This window comes from Chiloscyllium punctatum, chromosome 10 (genome assembly GCF_047496795.1).
Source record: "Chiloscyllium punctatum isolate Juve2018m chromosome 10, sChiPun1.3, whole genome shotgun sequence".
NCBI classification, from domain to species: Eukaryota; Metazoa; Chordata; class Chondrichthyes; order Orectolobiformes; family Hemiscylliidae; genus Chiloscyllium; species Chiloscyllium punctatum.
In genome coordinates, this window is record NC_092748.1 from 66,979,578 (window position 1) to 67,002,989 (window position 23,412).

General features: G+C 40.3%; 1 protein-coding gene across 6 annotated transcripts in view; it reads right to left on the bottom strand.

Moving 5' to 3' along the window:
- Positions 1-23,412, bottom strand: part of LOC140482247 (activin receptor type-1-like) — a 114,771-nt gene that overhangs the window by 68,675 nt on the left and 22,684 nt on the right. For 2 of the 6 annotated variants that reach the window (XM_072579384.1, XM_072579383.1), the window contains one exon: positions 9,778-9,830. The exons of 3 other annotated variants lie outside the window; for them this stretch is intronic. In XM_072579384.1, the coding sequence (XP_072435485.1) occupies positions 9,778-9,782 (5 nt within the window). In that variant the 5' untranslated portion in view covers positions 9,783-9,830. Of the gene's footprint in view, positions 1-9,777; positions 9,831-13,051; positions 13,143-23,412 lie in introns of all 6 variants that reach the window. One more of the 6 variants, XM_072579385.1, reaches the window with a different exon arrangement.

The following is a 23,412-nucleotide window of genomic DNA, read 5'->3' on the forward strand; positions in this document are numbered from 1 at the left end:
CCTGACTTGTGCCTTGTAGATGATGGACAGACTTTAGTCAAGAGATGAGTCACTCATCGCAGTACTCCCAGCCTCTGACCTGGTCTTGTAGCCACTGTGTTTATGTGGCGAGTCCAGTTGAGTTTCTTGTCAATGGTAACCCCCCCCAGGATGTTGATAGTGGGGGATATCAGTGATAGGAACACCGTTGAATGTCAAGAGACAGTGATTAGATTGTCTCTTATTGATGATGGCCATAGCCTGGCATTAATGTGGCATGAACGTTACTTGCCATCTCCAACAACCACAACGATCGTCCTGTGTGTCAGGTAGGATTCCAACCAGTAGAGAGTGTTTTTCCCGATACCCAGTGATTCTAGTTTTGCTTTAGCTCCTTGATGCCACACTCAGTCAAATGTGGCCTTAATGTCAAGAACACAGTGGTTCAGTGGTTAGCCCTGTTCCATCAAAAGCGCCACGGACCCAAGTTCAATTTCAGCCTCGGGCGACTGTGTGGAGTCTGCACATTCTCAGTGTCTACGTGAGTCTCCGCCAGGTGCTCCATTTTCCTCCCACAGTCCAAAGATGTGCAAGTTAGGTGGATTGGCTATGCTAAAAATACCAATGTATCCAGGGATGTGTGAATTAGCCATGGAAAATACAGGGAGTAGGGTAGGGAGCGGAGTCTGGTTGGGATGTGCTTTGGAGAGTCACTGTGGACATGTTGGGCAAACGGCCTGTTTTCCCCACTGTTCTATTCTGTTGACTGTCACTCTCACCTCACCTCCGGAATTCAGATCTTTTGTCTATGTTTGAACCAAAGCTGTAGCGAGGTCAGGAGCTGATTGCCCCGGGTGGAAGCCAAACTGGGTGTCACTGAGTAGGTTCGTACTGAGCAGGCACTGTTTTATAGCACTGTTGATGAGACTTTATTGATGATCTCAAGTACACTGATGGGGTAGTAATTGGCTGGGTTGAATTATTGCTGCTTTTTATGTACAGGACACATTTGGTAATTTTCCACATTGCCGGGTAGATGCCAGTGTTGTGACCATACTCGAAGAGTTTGACTAGGGGAGCTCCAAGTTTTGGAGCACAAGTCTTCAGTACTAATACCAGAATGTTGTCAGGGCCCATAGCCTTTGCAGCGTCTGGTGCCTCCAACCATTTCTTGATATCAAGTGGAGTGAACTGTGTGGTATCTGTAATGCTGGGGACCACTGGAGGAGACTGAAATTAATCATCCACTCAGCACCTCTGCCAAAGATTGCTGCGAATGTTTCAGCCATATCTTTTGCACTGATGGGCTGGACTCTTCCATCATTGAGGTTAGGGCTATTTGTGGAGCCTTCTCCTCCAGTGAATTGTTTAACTGTCCACCCCTATTCATGACTGCATGTGGCAGGACTGCAGAACTTAGATCTGATCCATTGTTCATGGAATTGCTTAGCTCTATCACTTGTTGCTTATACTGTTTGACACACAAGTTAGTCCTGTTCGGTAGCTTCACCAGGTTGACACCTTCTATTACTAGCACATGCTTTTCATTTATTTCCAGCTTTTTCAGTTTTTAAGTTTGTTTAAAAATGTCAAATACAATATATATTTCCTTTTATTGGATTCACTGTCTCTTCCAGTTGTTATCTTCTTTCTGCGTTTCTTGTTCCAGTCATTTATGCAATTACAGCAGAACAGCAATGTAAATTACTACAGCAATTTGCACTTACATGGCTACCTATACGACAGTTTATCAAGCATTTCACAGAAGCATCAAATAAAATTTCACATTAATGACAGCTTATTCACATGGCCAATGGGGTAGGATTCAAGAGCATCTTAAATGAAAATCAGGAGCTTTGTTGATGTTCAGCATTTTACAGTACTCAGTACATCAAGATTTTGTTTCAAACAGTTTTCCCCATCTGATCAGGAAACATAAACTTCAACTCTCTGCTCAAGCACACATTCTGGCAACAGAACTTTAAAACAAATCAACATATACATGCTTGTGTTATCCACTTGAAACATTTCCAGGACAGCACAGCCTCCCTAATGCCATTGAGGGTGAACTGATACCAAATAGACTGCAGCAGTTCAAGGCCCCTCATCACCAAGAGTATCTAAGGATAGGAAATGAATACTGAGCCAGCCAGTATCACTCATCCTATGAATGGATTTTTTTAAAAAAGATTTATTTTCCCCTGGCTTTGTTCTCTTCCAGTGATGGTATTTACATCCTAATATGGAAGTGTCATTGTTCAGTTGTGTTCTCGATTCCACGTATCCCTCCATTATTGACTTGAACTCATCCAGCACTTAATCAGCATTCTTTGATGAAAGAATTCAACTGCAAACCCCACCACCAACCTTTTGCACTTTTAAGAGCAGGCCACACTTAAGGTAAACTATACCAAATAATATCGCAGCAATTTAAAAAAATAGAAAATCGAACACCAGGTGAGAGGGTTGCAAAGGGAAAGGTGCCTAGAGAATCCCACAAACCACCCACAGAAAAGAATGTCGGAGCAATGGGGCAGGGAGATTAATTGCTGACCACTAGACCAGAGGACTTCACAGCAGTGCCACAAGAAAGGTCAGTTAATAAATCTTCACATAACATTGCCTACACACCAATGAATTATCATGCTAGTAAACTAACATAGCCCGATCATTCACCCGGCAACACTCCATGACAATCAGGGCTCACACCTAACACCCTGATACTTCTTCACACACTAAGCAATGATACCACCCTTACACCCAGCTCTTTATGTTATCGTATGCTTATGTCTGTCAGTTAACCCAAATGCAGCAGTGAATTATTACTGGTATTCTACCCTGTCCTTTGAAGGAGATGGCTGTACACAATAAAAAAAGAGAAGAAAGGATATCTGATTATGAACAGAAATGGCAGTGTCTACTCATGCTTACAAAGGATTTGGCTCTCCCTCTCCAGAGTCCTGATGAAGTGTTATTTTTGAAATGTTGACTCACTTGCTCCTCAGATGCTGCCTGACCTGCTGTGCTTTTTCCAGCACCACATTTCATCGACTCAGCATCATGGGGCCAGCTACAAGCAAACTTACCTCGACCTTGTCACTAAGAAAATTGAAGACAGCAGCTTGTTGCCATCTTATGCTCTTTCCCAACTCTCAGATCACCCTCATCCCAAGATTTGGGCTGTCCATACATTTGGGAACAGAGAAGGGCAACGTTTGTCTGGAGCATCCTAAACAGGTCAGATACCTGGGTGACATTCACCAAAGTTCATTTGAATGGTGATCACAGGATGGCATGCTGAAAAGGTAGCAATGTCCTGGGAAGTACAAAGGAAGAGGAGAATATGCAGTTTTTTTTAAACGAATTGTCACAGGTAAATGTTAAGAGGGTCATTTTTGAAATATTAAGTAATAATTAAGATTTTAAATCTTTAGTTCTTAATATTCTTCAGGATAGAATGAAAAAGCAAAACACAGAAATAAAGGTGATTTGAATTGAAATATGAAAGACTAAATGGGGATTTAATAGAAATGTTTAAATGACATGAAGAATTTTGTTCAATGAATATGGCAAGATCATTTCCTTCACTTGATATATCAGTAATGGGTGTATCGATGTGAGGTAGTCACTGAGTGCACAGAGGACAGGAATTTCTTTTGATTTGCTCTCGCTGAAAAAAGTATCCTCCTGTGCTATAAAGGTCCATGATTTTTTTTTAAGAAATAATCATCAATAGCCCAAAATGTATTCGTGCAGTAAGCAAGTATTTCATACTTTGTGCTCTTCACTAAGAGGATATTTAGTTGTGAGTCTTGTCCATTTTTTCTGGAAATCTTCTCTAAACTTTCTACTTCTTCACTTTCATCCACATTTAAAAGGCAAATCTCTGACAAAATAGTCTCTTGTGCCTGCTTAATCAGTGTTCCACAAGAATCATTGAGTCACAGAACAGAAATGGACTCTTCAGCCCAACTCATCCACGCTGACCAGGTTTCCTAAACTCAATTAGCCCCATTTGCCTGCATTTGGCCCATACACCTCTAAACCTCTTCTATTCATATATCTGTTTAAATGTCTTTTAAATATCTTAATTATACTTGCCTATGACAGCTCATTCCAGACATGCAATATCCTTTGCGTGTAAAAGTAACTATTCACGTCCTTTCAAAATATTTCCCATCTCACTTTAAATCTATGTTCTCTGATTTTGGACTCTCTTACCCTGGGGAAAAGACCTTGGCTATTCACCTCTTCTATGTCTTTCATGATTTATAAATGCTCTAGGGGAAAAAGTCCCAGCCTACTCAGCCTCTCCTTACAACTTAAACCTTTCAGTTTAATAACACCCTTCCTATAGCAGGGTAAACAGGATTGAATATAGTACTTAAAATTTGGCCTTATCAATGTAGATGAGTGTGCCAAATGCCTTCTTCAACACCCTATCTACCTGTGATGCCATTTTCAAGGAATTATGTATCTGTACCCCTAGGTCTCTCTGTTTGAGAACAAATCCCAGGGCCCTACTACTAACTACACAAGTCTTGCCCTGGCTTGTCTTACCAAAACATAATACCTTGCATTTATCTAAGTTAAACTCCATCTGCCACTCCTCAGCCCACTGGCCCAGTTGATCAAGTGTACCCAGCACCGATCCTTGTGGCATACTGCTGGTCACAGGCTTTCAGTCCGAATAACCACCCTCTCTATATATAGGGATTTCATGTTTTCTTTTCAGAAAAGTATACCTAAAAGCAAAATTTTTTATTTCATTGGTGACACTCTGGAGTAACGGTACTGATCAAGTTTATTAGGACATCCCAGTGATGCTAATTAATGCAACTTAGAGACGACCAAACCCTTAATACTGGGAATTGAAAGAAACACTTAAGTCAAAACTATGGATGTGATAGAAAAGGGAACCCGGTTTAGTATTTGAGCTCTGTAAAGCGATGATGCTGGGATAGATGAGGATTTGTTCTGCCAAGTGTATTAAAATCTTTTTAATTGCATTGTAAATAGCTTGGCTTACTTTCTCTTCAACATTGTTGTATATTAAACTTCCATTCTACCATTAAAACCAAGTCTGTACATTGCCTACTTATGTTGCAATGAAAAACCACATTGTTAAATTTTACTTACCACAACTAATTACATAATCTATCAAGTCAGATTTCAGTCTGGGATCTGTCCAGTTGGGAGCACAACATGATTGTTACATATACCATTACTACAACCTTCCATACCACTCAACCCTATCAAGTCTGTGACTGCATAGCACAAATACATTGGACATTTTGCACTTTGCTTGAAGATTGTTAGGTCTTTTGTTTGAGGATGTTAACCTAGTGCTGATTTGTGAATCCGTTTTAAACTGGAAGATCTTATGTTCCCTCTTCACAGAGGGAACAGTTTCTTAATGCCAGTCCATTACCTAATCTGGAGAGCTCTTAAATCTCCTAAATTCCTTTTGCAAAGGAACTGTTCCACGCTAACTCAGATAGTTTTCCTACAACATTATCTGAGGACCTATAATCCTGAGAATGTCCATCATGGAAAACTGTTGTTCTGCTATATCAAGTACTTCCTCCCTTGAAGTATCCTGGATTTCTGGAGCAGGGATATCTTTCTAAATGGAAGAAATGGCTTCCGGGAGTCAAAAACACCTCATCTCACTCAGAATAGACAGCTTCAGTTGCCTCTTGTTGTTTGATTGGTGAGCCTGACTTTTATCATTAGTGGTGTTACTGGAAAGCTGTGGCTGCCTTAGCATTACATTTGCCACTAGCATTGGCAATTCTTTTGCATTCAATTGTTCAGACTACTCAACTATCTAAGCATCTGTTTAAAAAAATACAAAATAATGTTGTGTTACTATTTCTTCTTGTTTAGTTGTTATTAGTAAACTCTCTCTGATAATTCAAGAGGACCAGGTTAAATCCACTCCTTTTGAAGCAGAAGTTCACTTGCTTCTGGGAAAAAGCTATCCACAGGGGAATAGATTCTTGTTGAACTAACCTTATTGTGACCAATTAAATGAGGAGTGGGGCGAAAACTGAGGGGAGCCAGTTAATCCCTCCTCACCCAGAAGCTTAATGATTTGGAATATCCCACTGGAACCATAACGAACGGGAATCTCATCCAGGGACTGCTCATAACATGGTGTATAGGGCAATGATTCAGAATACTTTGGTGCAGATAGTACATTCTACACTAACCTTCATAGGGAATAGGTGTATCCTGTATAGCTCCCAAGAATCTCTCTGTTATGCCTGACTTGAAATGTGTGTTGTAGTTATTGCTATCGTGCAATAATCAGCTTCTTAATGAAGACACGTGCATCTTCTATTCTTTACCACTGATCTAAATAGAACAATAGCAGACAAGTCATTATGACAAAGGATTGGTGGCAGTGAACTACCTATGTCACTCCTAATCCTGTATCAAATACCACATGGTGGCAGTATTTGAATTCCATGTAGAAATCCCTAACACAAGGAGAAAATTTTCAATAGAGAAAAATTTTCTTTTTGAAGAAAACAAATTTCCCACTTCTAGACGCCACAGCTAGTCAGTCAGTCAGTCAGCTGAAATGCAATTACTGACAAGAGATTACAGCTGCTCTGATAGCAGCAGCAGAACAATTTTGGCACTGAAAGCGTCAGAAAGTAAAATTTAGACAGTGGATGCAGAATTGGTAAGGCCTCAGCATTGACTTTAGCTAGAAGAGAAAATTTGAATAAATCTACCAACAGAAGAAAAGTTAAGAGAGAAATCTAAAGATGTAAAAGAATCAAGATTCAATAATTAACCTGTAATTTTGATTTGAAGATCTATAAAAAGGACATAGCCAGTGAACTTTATATAATTTATTTTGCAAAAGTGCATTGTGTTCTTGGCTATGAGGTGTGGGAAAGTTTCCATTTTGCACGGGAAAAAACCTTTGTTGCAAAAGACCAAAAACCCTGGAAAGGGGAAGAATCCATCATCTGTTGGTCAAAATGGTGGGAAAATCCTGAAATAAAACAGGAAAACACTGATAAAGTGGTGGGAAACCTCAGTAAACTGTAGAGATACTATGTTATGAAGGACTAAACTTTTGGAAGTTTGAAAATAGCAAATTGCCACAGAAGAGCCAGTAATTCAATTCCATGCTTTATTGAAGAATTTAATATAATACAAAAATTAAAAGGACTGTCAAAGTAAGTACTGTACAGTTGCGCAGATTCTACAGTAATTTAATTTGAAACAGCATTGAATGTGAGCTAAAAAAAAACAGCAGATTGCAAGCAATATTGAAATGTTAGGTTAAAAAAAGCAACATAGTATTAGAATTAGTGAACACAAGCAAAAGGTCAAATCTGACTCTTAGAGAAAGCCATTCAGAAGTGAGTGAAGCAGAAACTTGGAAGCAGCATTGATCAACACCAAAGCAGGCAAGATCAACCTGACCACAGGAGCTCAGTAAAATCCATTTGTTCTTAACGTACCAACATTCTAAAGGGACACCTGAAAAGCCACACAGACCTGAGAAAGGCGACAAAATCACAAGGGGTATGAATATGGAAAGTAGACAACGTCTTTTCCATGGAGTGGGGGAGTCCAGAATGAGTGGGCATAGGTTTAGGGTGAGAGGGGAAGAATTTAAAAGGGACCTCTGGGGCAACATTTCCACACAAAGGGTGCTGCGTGTATGGAATGAACTGTCAGGAAGTGGTGGAAGCTGGTACAATTGCATTTGGATGGTTGTATGAATAGGAAGGGTTCAGAGTGATATGGGCCAAGTGCTAGTAAATGGGACTAGATTAGGTTAGGTCTGGAGCCGCAGGGGATGGGAAGATACTAAACGAGTATTTTACATCAGTGTTTACTGTAGGAAAGAACATGGAAGATATAGAATATAGGGATGGTGACGTCTTGAAATATGTCCATTTTACAGAGGAGTAAGTGCTGGATGTCTTGAAATGCATAAAAGTGGATAAATCCCCAGAACCTGATCACGTGTACCCTAGAGCTCTGAAGGAAGTGATTGCTGGGTCTCTTACTGAGATATTTGTATCATCAATAGTCACCAGAAGACTGAAGGTTGGCTAATATGGTGCCACTGTTTATGAAGGGTGGTAAAGACAAGCCAGGGAACTATAAACCAGTGAGCTTGATGTCAGTGGTGGGCAAGCTGTTGGAGAGATTCCTGAGGGACAGAATGTACATGTATTTGGAAAGGCAAGGACTGCTTAAGAGATAGTCAACATGGCTTTGTGCGTGGAAAATCATGTATCACAAACTTAATTGAGTTTTTTGAAGAAGTAACAAAGATTGATGAGGGCAGAGTAGTAGATATGATCTATACGGACTTCAGTAAGGCGTTCGACAAGGTTCCCATGGGAGACTGATTAGCAAGGTTAGATCTCATAGAATACAGGGAGAACTAGCCAATTTTTACAGAACTGGCTCAAAAGGTAGAAGACAGAAGGTGGTAGTGGAGGGTTGTTTTTCAGACCGGAGGCCTGTGACCAGTGGAGTGCCACAAGGATCGGAGCTGTGTCCTCTACTTTTTGTCATTTACATAAATGATTTGGATGCGAACATAAGAGATACAGTTAGTAAGTTTGCAGATAACACCAAAATTGGAGGTGTAGTGGACAGCGAAGAGGGTTACCTCAGATTACAACAGGATCTGGACCAGATGGGCCAATGGGCTGAGAAGTGGCAGATGGAGTTTAATTTAGATAAATGCGAGGTGCTGCATTTTAGGAAAGCAAATCTTAGCAGGACTTATTCACTTAATGGTAAGGTCCTGGGGAGTGTTGCTGAGCAAAGAGACCTTGGACTGCAGGTTCATAGCTCCTTGAAAGTGGAGTCGCAGTTAGATAAGATAGTGAAGGCAGCGTTTGGTATGCTTTCCTTTATTGGTCAGAGTACAGGGGTTGGGAGGTCATGTTGCGGCTGTACAGGACACTAGTTTGGCCACTGTTGGAATATTGCATGCAGTTCTGGTCTCCTTCCTATCGGAAAGATGTTGTGAAACTTGAAAGGGTTCAGAAAAGATTTACAAGGATGTTGCCAGGGTTGGAGGATTTGAGCTATAGGGAGAGGCTGAACAGGCTGGGGCTGTTTTCCCTGGAGCATCGGAGGCTGAGGGGTGACCTTATATAGATTTACAAAATTATGAGGGGCATGGATAGGGTAAATAGACCAAGTCTTTTCCCTGGGATCGGGGAGTCCAGAATGAGAGGGCATAGGTTTAGGGTGAGAGGGGAAAGATATAAAAGAGACCTAAACCTAAGGGGCAACTTTTTCACGCAGAGGGTAGCACATGTATGGAATGAGCTGCTGGATGAATTGGTGGAGGCTACTACAATTGCAACATTTAAAAGGCATCTGGATGGGTATATGAATAGGAAAGAGTTGGAGGGATATGGGCCAGGTACTGGCAGGTGGGACTAGATTAGGTTGGGATATCTGGTCGGCATGGGACAAGTTGGACCGAAGGGTCTGTTTCCATGCTGTACATCTCTATGACCCTATTTAATGAACTACCACAATTTTCAATTTGACTAACTCAGCAATACCCCTATTAAAAGTAAACATCAGGTTTCCATTAGTAACAGTAAAAAAACTGTTTATTGTAACAACTTTAGCAAGCATAGTAAGAGAACACTATTTCTAATTTGTGATATGAATGTTACCCTTTTTAAAGCACACAAAAATAGGGGAAAACAAACAGATATGTTGAGTCAAGTGATACGGTACAGGGTAAACCCCTCTGCCAATTTAAACCCAACACACAAAGAAGCTCACCTCATGCCGTAAACTGTCAGATTTTGAGAGGCAAAGATCCACCACAGAGGTCACTATTTGAAGTAAAAATTAACAATTTTATCCTTTAAGTACAACAGAGAATAGTAAAACCATTAACTATTTACAACTCCTTTCTCTTAAACCTATCTTTTATCTCACTCTACAATACTGGTCTAATTAAAAAAAAACCTGATTAAGACTTACAACAAAAAGAGTTTCAAAACCAGTTAGCTTTGTCGATTCTCCTTTGTAGATTTTCATCTGTGGAGTTTTCTCTCGGTCAGTTTCAATATTCTGCATAAATTTCTTATAGACAGGTACCTTTCCAAGAGCTTTTCAGCTAGTAGTCTATATTTGTCGGTGTCCTTGGCCATTCTTCCGTTAACTATTCAAAATGTCCAGTTTTATACCCCAAAACATCAGATCATTTCATTGGTTTTGATGTTGTTAAAATAAATTCAAATTTAATTGGATTTTGGTATCATGGGGCATAATTTAAACTGATTGGCTGAATTAGAATTTGTTTTTGTATCATGGCGACTCATTTGTACTATTTGATTTCACAGTCAAATGTTACATTTTAACTTCTTTCAGTATGCTCTGTGCCTCTCTAAGTCTATGCCAGCTTCCGGTCTCTCAAAGGGTACAGTACACATCTTTACCTTCATTACACAAGCAAAAGAAAATGTCAGAGGAACAGAGTTCTCTATGTATTCTGTATGTTTCAATTAGATTCATTCCCCCATCCTTCTCAACTGCATAGAGTATAGACCCAGAGTCCTCAAACATTCCTCAGATGTTAAGCTTTTCATTCCTGTGACCCTTCTTCATGAACCTCCTCCGAACACACTCCAAGGTCAGTACATACTTCCTGAGATCCAAGGCCCAAAACTGAGCACAATACTCCAAATGTGGTCTGACTAGAGTCTTATAGAGCCTCAGAGGTACATCCCTGCTTTTATATTCAAGTCCTCTCAAAATAAATGCCATCATTGCATTTGCTTCCCAAACTACCAACTCAACCTGCAAGCTTGCTTGAGAATCCTTGACTAGAACTCCCAAGTCTCTTTATAACTCAGACTTCTGAATTTTCTCCCCGTTTAGAAAATAATCCATGCTTCCTTTTCTTCCTACCAAAGTGCATGACCTCACATTGTACTCCATCTGCCACTTCTTTGCTCACTCGCCTAACCTGTCGAAATCCCTCTGCAGCCTGTCCCTCTACCTTTGTATCATCTGCAAATTTAGCCGGAATGCCCTCAGTTCCTTCATCTAGATCGTTAACGTATAAAGTGAAAAGTTGTGGTCCCAACACTGACCCCCCACAGAACACCACTTGTCACCAGCTACCATCCTGAGAAGAGCCATTTTATCCCCACTCTCTGCTTTCTGTCAGTTAATCAGGCTTCTATCCATGCTAGCACCTTGCCTCTGACACCATGAGCCCTTATCTTACTCAGTAGCCTTCTGTGTGGCACCTTGTCAAGGTAAATGAAGTCCAGGTAAATAACATCCATTAGATCTCCCTGGTCTAACCTGCTTTGTACTTCCTCAAAGAATTGTAGCAGATTTTCAGGCATGACAAAGAGAGAGAAAGGGTAGAAAGATCGGCATGGACTAGTTGGATAGGAAGGTCTGTTTCCATGCTGTTTTGACTCTTATGATTGATGCAGCTGATTTCTTGAAGTCTACTTGCTTTAGTCTCTCACCCTCCCTCATACAGCATTAAAATGCAACCTAGTCCATCAGTAAATTATGTAATGCTCAGATCTTCTGAACCCACAAATGTAACCAATTGAAAAGCCAAAATAACAACTCTATGCAGACTTGCCTCAAACCAGGGGCTGCTGGTTTTTCTGGACTCAATGTCCCCAGAAGGAACACTTTTGTATACACCAATTAATTCACTTATTTTCCCAAAGCTGCAAACAATTCCTTCTTCTTTCTCTCCTTTCTCTTTTATTTGCACTCTGAACTGAAAAAGATATTGTCACCATGGGATTGTGTTCAACTAACGACCAAAATCAGTCTGTGGTGAAAATAGACCCTTTATTCAGCAACTACAGTAACACAAGATCGAGGTGGCCAATAGAATCCTGAAATACAGTTCTTACACACATTAAAATTCCACTTTTATGGTGTTATTGTTTTATCTATAGTACACAAAGGTTTGAGGGGCTTCTGTCCTGGGAGACAGGAGATTAGTTAAAGCATGTGCTAAGTGCTGGCTGCCACTTCTGATAGGATTAAGAGTGTCTGTCCAGTCTGCTTGCATAATTAAGACATTTTAGTCCTTTTTAAAGTTAGTAAATGTAAGTATAAAAAATACTAGGCCTCTAAGCTCCAAAGAGAGTTAGAAAGTTGTACCTGTACTTAAAAGAGTAAAGGATATTAAACAGATGACCACATCTGGGTTGAGAGATTTGTTTATTATTTGGCAGTGAGAGTTTCATTCATTCATGCAAGTCATGTAAGTGCTGTTTAGATATTTAGTTTCTTAAAGGGATAACAGCCCAGTTAAAAGATATTTAACAAGTATATACTAATTAGGGAAAAGGTTTGGTGCTCTGTAACCTATTCAGGTCTGAAAGACAGTTGCTAAGGGCTGATTAATATTATAATCTTTCCACGGTTTTGGGTAGGTCATGGAGACTTGATAGTAGGGATGGTATTGTTCTGAATAGGTTAGTATTGCTTTAATTTTAGTTCATCTTGCAATAATATACTACAGAACTGCGGTTTATGAGTGAGTGAATGAAACAGTGTTATAGTAAATAACAGGTAAGTAAAGGGTTATGAATGAATGAACCGGAACCTGGTATTAATGAATATAGCAAGCTGGTGAGTTAATAAAGATAACCTCTAACACAATATTTCACATCAACTATAAGAACCAATGAGTAAGCTACCCCATGAGTTCAATAATGAATCTTTAACTGAAGTCATTCAGATTGCAACACAGCTAGGTAAATGAAGCATGAAAACAGGCTTCAGACTGTTATCAGATGCTGAGAAGATGCAAGTTCAGGCAGAACATTTATTTATCCTCCCAGAAGCATCAGCAGAAGCAGCGACAGAGATCATGCCAAGCAATATGTAATCCTTACGAAGGACAACCAAAAGAGTGAACATGCTTGTTTCAACAATGATACAATCATGAACAGCCAATGAAAACACCCAACCTAATGAACAATTTTAAGTAAAGATTCTGTGTACTTCAGCGGACTGAAAATCAAAATTTGCCCACCCTGACAAAAAGATATGGTACACATACCATAATGGAAGCCACCCCGAGGCTGATCAACCAATGTCCACAAATTCAGGACAGAATCATATAGAATTGACTGGTCCAAAAATCCAGTATCCTGCAAACAGAGATTGGTTGTTTCAACATGACAGAAAAATTAAAGAAATTAAAAAGGTCCTCCACATTTTCGAATGCAGTAATTACTTGCATCAACAAGAAAGTCTTCAATGGCATAGGAAATCCGAGATAGTAATATAGAACATATAGAACATTCCTGCGCAGTACAGGCCCTTCGGCCCTCGATGTTGTGCCGACCTGTCATACCAATCTGAAGCCCATCTAACCTACACTATTCCATGTACGTCCATATGCTTATCCAACGACGACTTAAATGTACTAAAAGTTGGCAAATCTATTACCGTTGCAGGCAAAGCATTCCATACCCTTACTACTTTCTGAGTAAAGAAACTACCTCTGACATCTGTCCTATATCTATCACCCCTCAATTTAAAGCTATGCCCCCTCGTGCTCGCTGTCATCATACTTGGAAAAAGGCTCTCCCTGTCTACCCTATCTAACCCTCTGATTATCTTCTATATCTCTATTAAGTCACCCCTCAACCTCCTTCTCTCTAATGAAAACAGCCTTAAGTCCCTCAGCCTTTCCTTGTAAGACCTTCCCTCCATACCAGGCAACATCCTAGTAAATCTCCTCTGCACCCTTTACAAAGCTTCCAAATCCTTCTTATAATGCGGTGACGAGAACTGTACACAATACTCCCAAGTGCGGCCGCACTAGAGTTTTGTTCAGCTGTAGCATAACCTCATGGTTCCGGAACTCAATCCCTCTATTAATAAAAGCTAAAACACTGTATGCCTTCTTAACAACCCTGTCAACCAGGGTGGCAACTTTCAAGGATCTGTGTAGCTGGACACCGAGATCTCTCTGCTCATCTACACTACCAAGAATCTTACCATTGGCCCAGTACTTTGCATTCCGGTTACTCTGACCAAAGTGAATCACCTCACACTTGTCTGCATTAAACTCCATTTGCCACCTCTCAGCCCAGCTCTGCAGCTTATCTATGTCTCTCTGTAACCTACAACATCCTTCATCACTATCCACAACTCCACTGAGTTAATAGTCCTCCAGATTAAAAAGAATTTACCAAACCTTGCATGATCAAGAATAGAATCAGAGTCAATAGCCTTCAACTCAGGCCTGCAAATCAACAGTGACCCAATGACAATCACCTTCAAATGAACGTTAATACCGGTCATTGCAGCACCTGCCACAGAGTGCATGGTGGCTCAGTGGTTAGCACTGCTGCCTCACAGCATCAGGGACCCGGGTTCAATCCCAGCCTCAGGTGACTGCCTGTGTGGAGTTTGCACATTCTCCCTGTGTCTGTGCAGGTTTCCTCCCATAATCCAAAGATATGCAGGTCAGGTGAATTGGCCACGCTTAATTGCCCATGGTGTTCAGGGATATGGAGGTTAGGTGCATTAGTCAGGGATAAATGTTGTGTAATGGAATGGGTTTGGGTCGGTTACTCTTCAGAGGGTTGGTATGGACTTGTTGGGCCGAAGGGCCTGTTTCCGTACTATAGAGATTCTAGCCTGATATCTTCCCAGTTCCCACAAGCATTTAAGGATTTCACTTTTGAGGAGCTGATTCAAACTGTCTTACAAAAACCAAACCTTCCAGTCTCTGGATCACTGGGGACCAGACATCCAAATGAAGATGATCATTCCAACACTTTGGAAGTCCTAATGCATGGACCTGCATGGAACTGTGATGGACAATTCAGCAGGAACTTTCACAAATGCCTCCAACTCTCAGCTTAAGTCAGAGACTCAGTTTTGCAGTATTTACCCAACCAAGGACTGTTAGGAAGATCAAACGGGATTTAACACCTCGGTAATTCCATAACAAACCCCACACACCACGACCTCTATCCCAACCCCATCAAACACCCAGACTACTCCCAAACCCCTGCAAGAAATCCACAGTGGCATTGAGTTAGGGAGTTTCAGAAAACAACGGCAATCAAACCATCGCTGTTGCTACTCTGAAGATCCCAGACCACCATTCATTTGTAACTGGGACTGGAAATTTCTACTTTTCAGGCATACTTTTAAATGATTGCTTCATGAAGTTTGAACTCATTATTTCAAAGTTTAGTTAAAATTGCAATCATAATTTATTTCACAACTTTTAGAATACTGCAAGAATAGAATGGGGCCTTTTTCCCCAGACCATTGGAGATTGAGCGGTGACCTTATAGAGGTTATAAAATCATGAGGGGCATGGATAAGGTGAATAGCAAAGGTCTTTTTCCCAGGGTAGGGGAGTCCAAAATTAGAGGGCCTAGGTTTAAGGTGAGAGGGACAAGATTTAAAAGGGACCTGAGGGGCAACTTTTTAACAGAATGGTGCGTGTATAGAATGAACTGCCAAAGGAAGTGGTGGAAGCAGGTACAATTACAACATTTAAAAAGCATCTGGATGGGTACATGGATAGGAAGGAATTGGAAGTTTAGTGGGATAAGGGCCAAATGCTAGCATATGGGACTAGATCATAGAGTCATAGAGATGTACAACATAGAAACAGACCCTTTGGTCCAACCTGTCCATACCAACCAGATATCCCAAGCTAATATAATCCCACCTGCCAGCACCCAGCCCATATCCCTCCAAACCATTCCTATTCATATACCCATCCAAACGCCTTTTAAATGTTGCAATTGTACTAGCCTCAGTTTAGGATATCTGGTCAGCATGGATGAGTTGGATCGAACGGTCTATTTCTGTAGCTGTATAGCTCTATTGCCTCCATGACACTATAACACAGCAGAAAACTTATAGAACAATAGATCAGAGTCAATTGTTTTCAGACTGTACATTAATTGTGCAAAGCTGCAAAATAATTGAGTAATCTATCTTGCCCCACAGCATAAGACTGTCCCAGCTTTCAGATCTTTCTGCTACTTATCTTGCTTCAATACTTCTCAACAATAAAAAAGTTCTCCAAATGGATTTTCCAACTCTGCCCAATTAGCCTCCTTTGAAAATAGTAGAAAAAGTGACAAATCACTTGGTTAGACTCTGGAAGGAACTCTTTTCAATGAATCTATTAACCACTTTTCATTTATGTACTTTATGTTCAGTGCAAAACAAAAAACTTTGTCTTAAATGTTTTTTCCAGTGAAAAACATTGCCTTTTTCACAAACTGCAGTGTAGATCATTCGGTTCCATCGAAGATGATGCACATTACTGATACACTTAACATGCAAAACCCAGTTCAAATTGTAAAGCAGATAGCCAGGAAACAAAATCGGCGCAGTTGAGGATGCAGTTCATTTTTTTTGCTAATAAAATCTCCTCCCAACCTCCTAAAAGTTAGCAATTATTTCAATACTGAAATGAACACAAGCAAAATGTTACTAGGTCAAAGCTTTTAAAACCATTCTGAAGTCACCCATCTCTTTTGTTGCACAACCTCACTTGAGAGCTCAAAATGAATCACACACAAAGGCACCACATTCCTGTGAAGAACACAAGCTGGCTCTCAATCTGGCTCTCAAAACTTTAAAGACATTTTGAACTAAAAGAGTTAGAGTCATATAAAAATTGTATAAAATCTACTGCTACCCAGGAGACAGTCTTAGAACAAGATAAACACACTAATTCATCTAGGTTTCATGTTCTGAGCTAATTCAATTCCAAGTTGCAAGAAAAGAAGGGAAATGTGCAGTTAGATCTTACCATATCTTATGTTTGCACTCCTAACACTTGAAAAATAAAGCAAAGTTTAAAATCTGTAGGATAAGACTAGTACTAGCTTTGGCAGCAAATAATCCAAAAACTCAATAATTAAAAGAAATTTTAAAATAAGTATGTAACATCTTTGAAGTCATTGTGTAAAATGTATATTTTGTATCTGTAAAATGAATAAAAACTCTTAAAACTGAAAGGTATGTGAAGGAGTTACTATGCTTCCAAAAACATGTTACTGAAACTCATTGTGTGAGGTCTTTACATAGCTGCTTTGTTCCAGCAATGGGAAACGACTGAAAGATCAGACACTCTCTCTTAGTAGTGAAAATAACTGGTGTTCTCCCAACAGGTGTTAAGCTGTTTTCTTTAACCAGTGACTAAAAGCCTTTGTAGTTAGTGTACCAATCACCTTCTGCCCTCTGCAAAGAACTAAAAAGGAACCTGGAGAAAAGAGATGGAAGAACAGAAAATCCATGGAAGCAAAAGGATCATCTGAGCAAACTCAGTGGGCTGGTGCTATTAAATGGAGGTACCCAGGTGTTTTTTTCCCTTAACTGATATAAACCAAAAAAAAAACTAGTTTTAATCTGTCTGTGTGTGTTGGCATTTTATCACGTGGTTATAGTTTCAACTAGTAAACCTGGATGTTGATAGTTCATAAACTGTTTCTGATTAGATTTTACTTATTTGTAATAAACAGTAATTCTTGTAATGTATAGGAATCTTGTCAGTCTTTCTTTCTGTTAACTTAATTTTAGCACATTTTCTCAAATGGGCCACAAGAGTTGTATAAATGTAAGGTAGTTTAAATAGTTAGTTACTTTGTCAGTACAGAGACTGAGAACAAAAGACCAGGCATAAACACAAAGTCCCTTTCCTCCACCCTCATTTTCTATTCCTACTAGAAGACACCATGGAATTCTGCTAATTTTATTATGTACAGCATGTCCAACCTACTATGAGCAGCATGACCTCACTGAAATAGATGCAGAGAATAAACTTTAAAAAGATCAATTTAGATTTGAATAATTTTACATCAATATGTGCATGAAAAAAAACTTCTATAGTAGTTGATAGCATTCCAATGCAGTTTCAAATTAATCCATTCTACTTTACATGCACTCATACTGTTATCCAAGCAAATGCTGCAATCAGTTTTGTGCAAAAACAAAAGTCCTGCAAACAACAAAGCAGATGAAGATCCTAATAATCAGTTCCAAAAACATGCAGATTACCTCAAATAACTTATTTTATCTGGAGGCTGTCAATATCAGTAAAGTGGAGTTAAAGGAAAAATTGCTCATTACGGGAATCGATTTCAACAAGAGCAAGTGATGGGCAGAGATTGGTTGGGCTACTCTTCAAGGAATAGTATGCCCTCATGTCATTCGGATCAGGGAGGAACATCTTGGGTTGATAGACATATTTTCCAATGAATGAATAAACACACATCTTTTCATTTCCTCTTCTGAATTAATGACGATTATCCCTCTATATGTGCTCCCCTCCACAATGTAACAGAGTGGTTGATTTTATTTAATTTTATATGTTTGATGTATATATTTTACTTTATTCCATTTTAACATTATTACCTGTAGGCAATGAAAGATAGCTTATTTTATATATCAGGTGTTAATGAGTTTTTTTTAAGGCTTAATATTATTAAGGGCATATATCAGGTTCAGAGGGCGAGCAGATTTTAAAAGGCTATTACACAGCAGGATCAGTCAGATAGATGGGTGACTATCAGAAAAGGTAAGATAGTTTAAAAGTCTCCAGCGGCCATTCCTCTATCAAATAGACATTTAGTTTTCTTTGGAACTTTTGAAGGGGATAATCTCTCTGAGGAATATGGAAGGGGCAGTCAGTTATTGAACGCTAGAAATGATTCTTATGTTAGGCAGCATTTAACAAAATTTAATAGAATTATTGTTCTTCTGTCAGGGAGAATAGACAAGAGGATTCTGTGGTAATGAACGTAAATTCAGGATGATTTGTTGCGTTCCTGGTGCTAGGATGAAGGAGGTCTTGGGGCGGGGGGAGGCATTTTTTATTAAGGAGTACATTATTGCTGTAACTAGGGAAGATATTTCTGAAAAATTGTCCAATGAAAATATGAGAGTAGAAATTACAAAGAAAGAAAAGATCACTTTGGGATTATACTATTGCACCCCCCCCCCCACCCCCAAAAGCTAACAGAGACATTGAGAAACAAATATGTAGGGAGGTCTCAGATATATAAGGATAATATTATAATAATGAGAGATTTTAATTTTCCAAATATTGACTGTGATTACCATAGTGTTAAAGGTTTGGATGGTGAAGAATTTGTCAAATGTTTTCAAGAAAATTTTCTTTATCAATAGGTGGATGCTCCTTCTAGAAAAGGAGCAAAATTGGATCTTCGTTTTGGCAATAAGGCAGGGCAGGTGACTGAAGTAAAAGGAGGAAACATTTTGGGTCTAGCAATCATAATTCTATTGGTTATGGAAAAGGGTAAGTCTTCCATAAAGGTTAAAGATATAATTGGAATAAGGCAAATTTTAATGGTATGAGACAAGAACTTTCAAAAGTTGATTGGAGTAGACTGTTTGCAGGCATGATTAAGGAACAACGGATGGATAAAGATATTGAGGTTTTAGTCTAAGTGTGTGGAGCTGGAAAAGCACAGCAGGTCAGGAAGCATCTGAGGAGCAGGAAAATTGACATTTTGGGTATATGCCCTTCATTAGGAATGGTTTGGTGGGCGGGGGGGAGGGGTGATGGTGATAAGTTGGAAGGGAGGGTGGAGCGGATAGGTGGGAAGGGAGAAGACGGACAGGCAGGACAGTTCAAGAGGGCGGTACTGAGTTGGAGGGTTGGCTCTCGGATGAGGTGAGAGGAGGGGAGATGTGGAAACTGGTGAAGTCAACGTTGATGCTATGTGGTTGGAGGGTCCCAAGAAAGAAGATGAGGCGTTCTTCCTCCAGGTGTCAGGTGGCTTGGATGTGGTCATGGAGGCAGCCCAGGACTTGCATGTCCTTGGCGGAGTGGGAGGAGAAGTTGAAGTGGTCAGCCACAGGGCACTGGGGTTGTTTGGTGCATGAGTCCCAGATATGTTCCCTGAAACACTCCGCTGACTTGCAGAACGTTTAAAATAAAGTATGGCAAGGAATATTACTTGGATTAAACAAAATGGATCCATAGAATAACACAGCACAAAAGGAGGCCACTCAACCAATCAAACTGCATACTATCCTTATAATTGAAAACCAACAATGCATCGAATTTTTCTTAAATAAAAAAGGAAAACGAATGTCTAAAGTGTCCTCAAACTATAATCCTTTTCCAGCATTGAAAGTATCAGCAAGAACGGTTTCTGTTCATCGTGGACTTACATTTAGGGGCCAAGTCCACAAACGCAAATTTCTGTATTTCTGATTCACACACTTTCTCTCAGACACCCACACATATAGCTGCTCACGGCTTATACTCTGTGACACTCTACCAAGCACACACACATGCAAACACACTCTCTCTCATGTGCACTCACACACACACACACAAATGCACACACACTTCCCCCCCCCCCCCTCCCCACCCCCCACACACATGCACACAAAGTCTATGGGATAAATTTGCATTTGTAGAATTGTATTTGCAGATACATTCTATTTTTGCTCAAAAAGCACATGACCTGCGGACAGTTAATCCATAGAACATTTTATCAATCCCTACTTTGGAAATTGAACCAGTCTGACTCAAGATTGGGATACAGACAGACTCTAACCTCACACCTTTAATACATTGTCTAATGTGAAATGTCACTTTTTTTTTAATATAAAACCTTAAGTTATCTCGAGAATGTCACTTAAAAGAAGTTCTGGGACTTACATATTAATGAACCGACACCTGCAAACCATTCTAAAAGATGAAAGACTTAACAGCAATCTAGGTTTGTTCAATATCTCGTTTTAATTGCATGACACTGTGATCTTTTGCTATAAATTCTGTGTCTTATGATCCTGCCCTACTAGTTACCTGATGAAGCAGCAGCATTCTGAAAGCTAATACTTCCAAATAAATCTGTTGGATTCTAACCTAATGTTGTATAATTTTTTAAACTTTGTCCACCCCAGTCCAACACTGGCACCTCCACATTTATTTTTCAAGGCTGAGCCACTTTTGGAAGTTTTGCTGAGTGAAGGCCTGTGTCTAAAGAAATAAAGTAATGGAATTCATTATCTAGGGAGAGTTGAAACCAAATAAGCTTCGATGCTGAATTGAAGAAACAAAATGGCAAATTCAACTAAATACTATATGCACATAATTATCTTCTAGGTTGGAAAAATCAATACTTTGTGCTTGAAACTTTATTTTCAAGCAGATGGGCTGTGCAGTTAAATTTCTTGCTGACTTAAAACTGAAATTGATAAGAACTCTTACCTTTTAAGGAAGGATGTAGGCTGAAACTTGGGGGGGGGTTGGGGGTGGGGGGAGGGAGGGGAGAAAGTGTGTGCGCATGTGAGTGCATGCGTCAGTGCACATGAGAGAGAGTGTGTTTGCATGTGTGTGTGCTTGGTATAGTGTGACAGTGAGTGTAACAGAGTATAAGCCATGAGTGGCTATATGTGTGGGTGATAGTCTAGTGTGTGTATGTGGGTGCCTGAGAGAAAGCGTGTGTATGACAGAGGGTCTGCGTGAGTGAGTAGGTAAAAGTGTGTGTGTATGCTTGGGTGTGTGAGAGTGTGAGTGTTATTGTAGTAGGGTCACCTGTTGTGTGATCTGGCACCTTGGGTTCATTTGAGGCCTCCTCATTGGGTACCAAACTTGGCTATCAGTCTCTGCTCGGCCACTCTGCATTGTTGCATATTCCGAAGAAGTCTGCCTTGGAGGATGGTCACCCGAAGATCTGAGGCCAATTGTCCCTGACTACTGAAGTGTCCCCTGACTGGGAGGGAACATTCCTGTCTGGTGATTGTTGTGCAGTGTTCATTCATCCAGTGCCTACTTGGTCTCACCAACATACCAAGCCTCGGGGCATCTTGCCTGCATTGTATGAGATAGACAATGTTGGCAGAGTCACAGGAGTACCTGCTGTGTACATAGTGGGTGGTGCCCCTATGTGTAATGGTGGTATCCATGTCAACACTCTGATATGTCTTGCAATGGTTGCAATGATAGGGCTGTCCGGTGTTGTGGTTGATATTGTCCTGAAGGCTGGGCAGTTTGCTGTGAACAATGGTCGGTTTAAGATTTGACAGTTGTTTAAAGGCAAGAAGTAGAGGCAAAGAGAAGATCTTGGCAAGGTGCTCATCCTCATCGAGAATGTGTGGCGGGCTACAAAGAACATGGTGTAGTTTCTCCGCTCCTGGGAAGTACTGGACAGTGAAGGGTACCCTGTCAGTTCCATCCCTGTCAGTTCCATCCCATGTCTGTCTCTTGAGGTGGTCATTATGGTTTCTCACTGTGGCATTTCGGAACGGTCAATCAATGAGCTGATCATCGTACCCTGTTCTTACGAGGGTGCCCTTCAGCACCTACAGGTGTCTATTGTACTCCCCCTCAACTGAACAGATGCTGTGTATGTGTAGGGCTCGTCCGTAGGGATGGCTATTTAAATATGTTTAGAGTGGAAGCTAAAGAAGTGCAGCCTCATGAGGTTATCCGTGGATTTGTGATAGAGTGAGGTACTGAAGTGCCTGTCCTTGATGGAGATGCGTGTATCCAAGAATGAAACAGATACTAAATAAATAAAAGAGTAGTCCATGGTAAGTCTGATGATGGGATGAAACGTGTTGATACCACTGTTTGTTTCAGGGACTCCTCGCCATGGGTCCAGAGGAAGAAAATGTTTTCAATATATCTGGCGTATAGTGGTGGTTAAAAGGTCCTGCACAACAAAGGAGGCTTGTTTGAACTTGTGGGATTTACACATTAATGAACCGAAACGTACAACCTATTCTAAAAGATGAAAAAGACTTAACAGCAATCTACGTTTGTTCAGTATATCATTTTAAATGTATGACACTATGATCTTTTAATATACATTCTATGACTTATGATCCTTCTTTATGATCTAAGCAACTAAGGGATTTGCATGCTGAACTCTGGTTGCTGGATGTCAGTAGGTGCCTCCACGCTACAGGCAGGAATTGTACATTTCTTTCCAATCTGCAAAAAGGTCAGACCAGGATTGATCTCTCTGACTCCAGCAGCACATTTGGGCTCAGTGGTGTCTTGTACAATTGGCGGCTGGATCCATTCATCCTTAAGAATAGCAAGTTTACAGAGTACTTTTCCAATGAATTCAGGGCTTTCCGAGACATTAATTCAGGCTTGGCCAGTATTTCATGCATTCTCTAGGAAACCACTAAAGCCGATGCTGGGGGTTAGTTATTTCCTGTACTGCCAGTAAGAAACGGCAGAAGGGTGAGCAGCAATATCCGCTCAAAATATGGGTGAAAGCAGCCGAAAAAGGCCCTTGCTGGCTAAATTACAGAGGATCACAGCACTTCGGTCCACACACAACTCCACGCGCACACAGACAGCTAAGGAACTTACTTTCGCAAAACAAAGGTTGTTTGAGCACGGTGATAAACCGGGCAAGCACGTAACATATCTCGCCA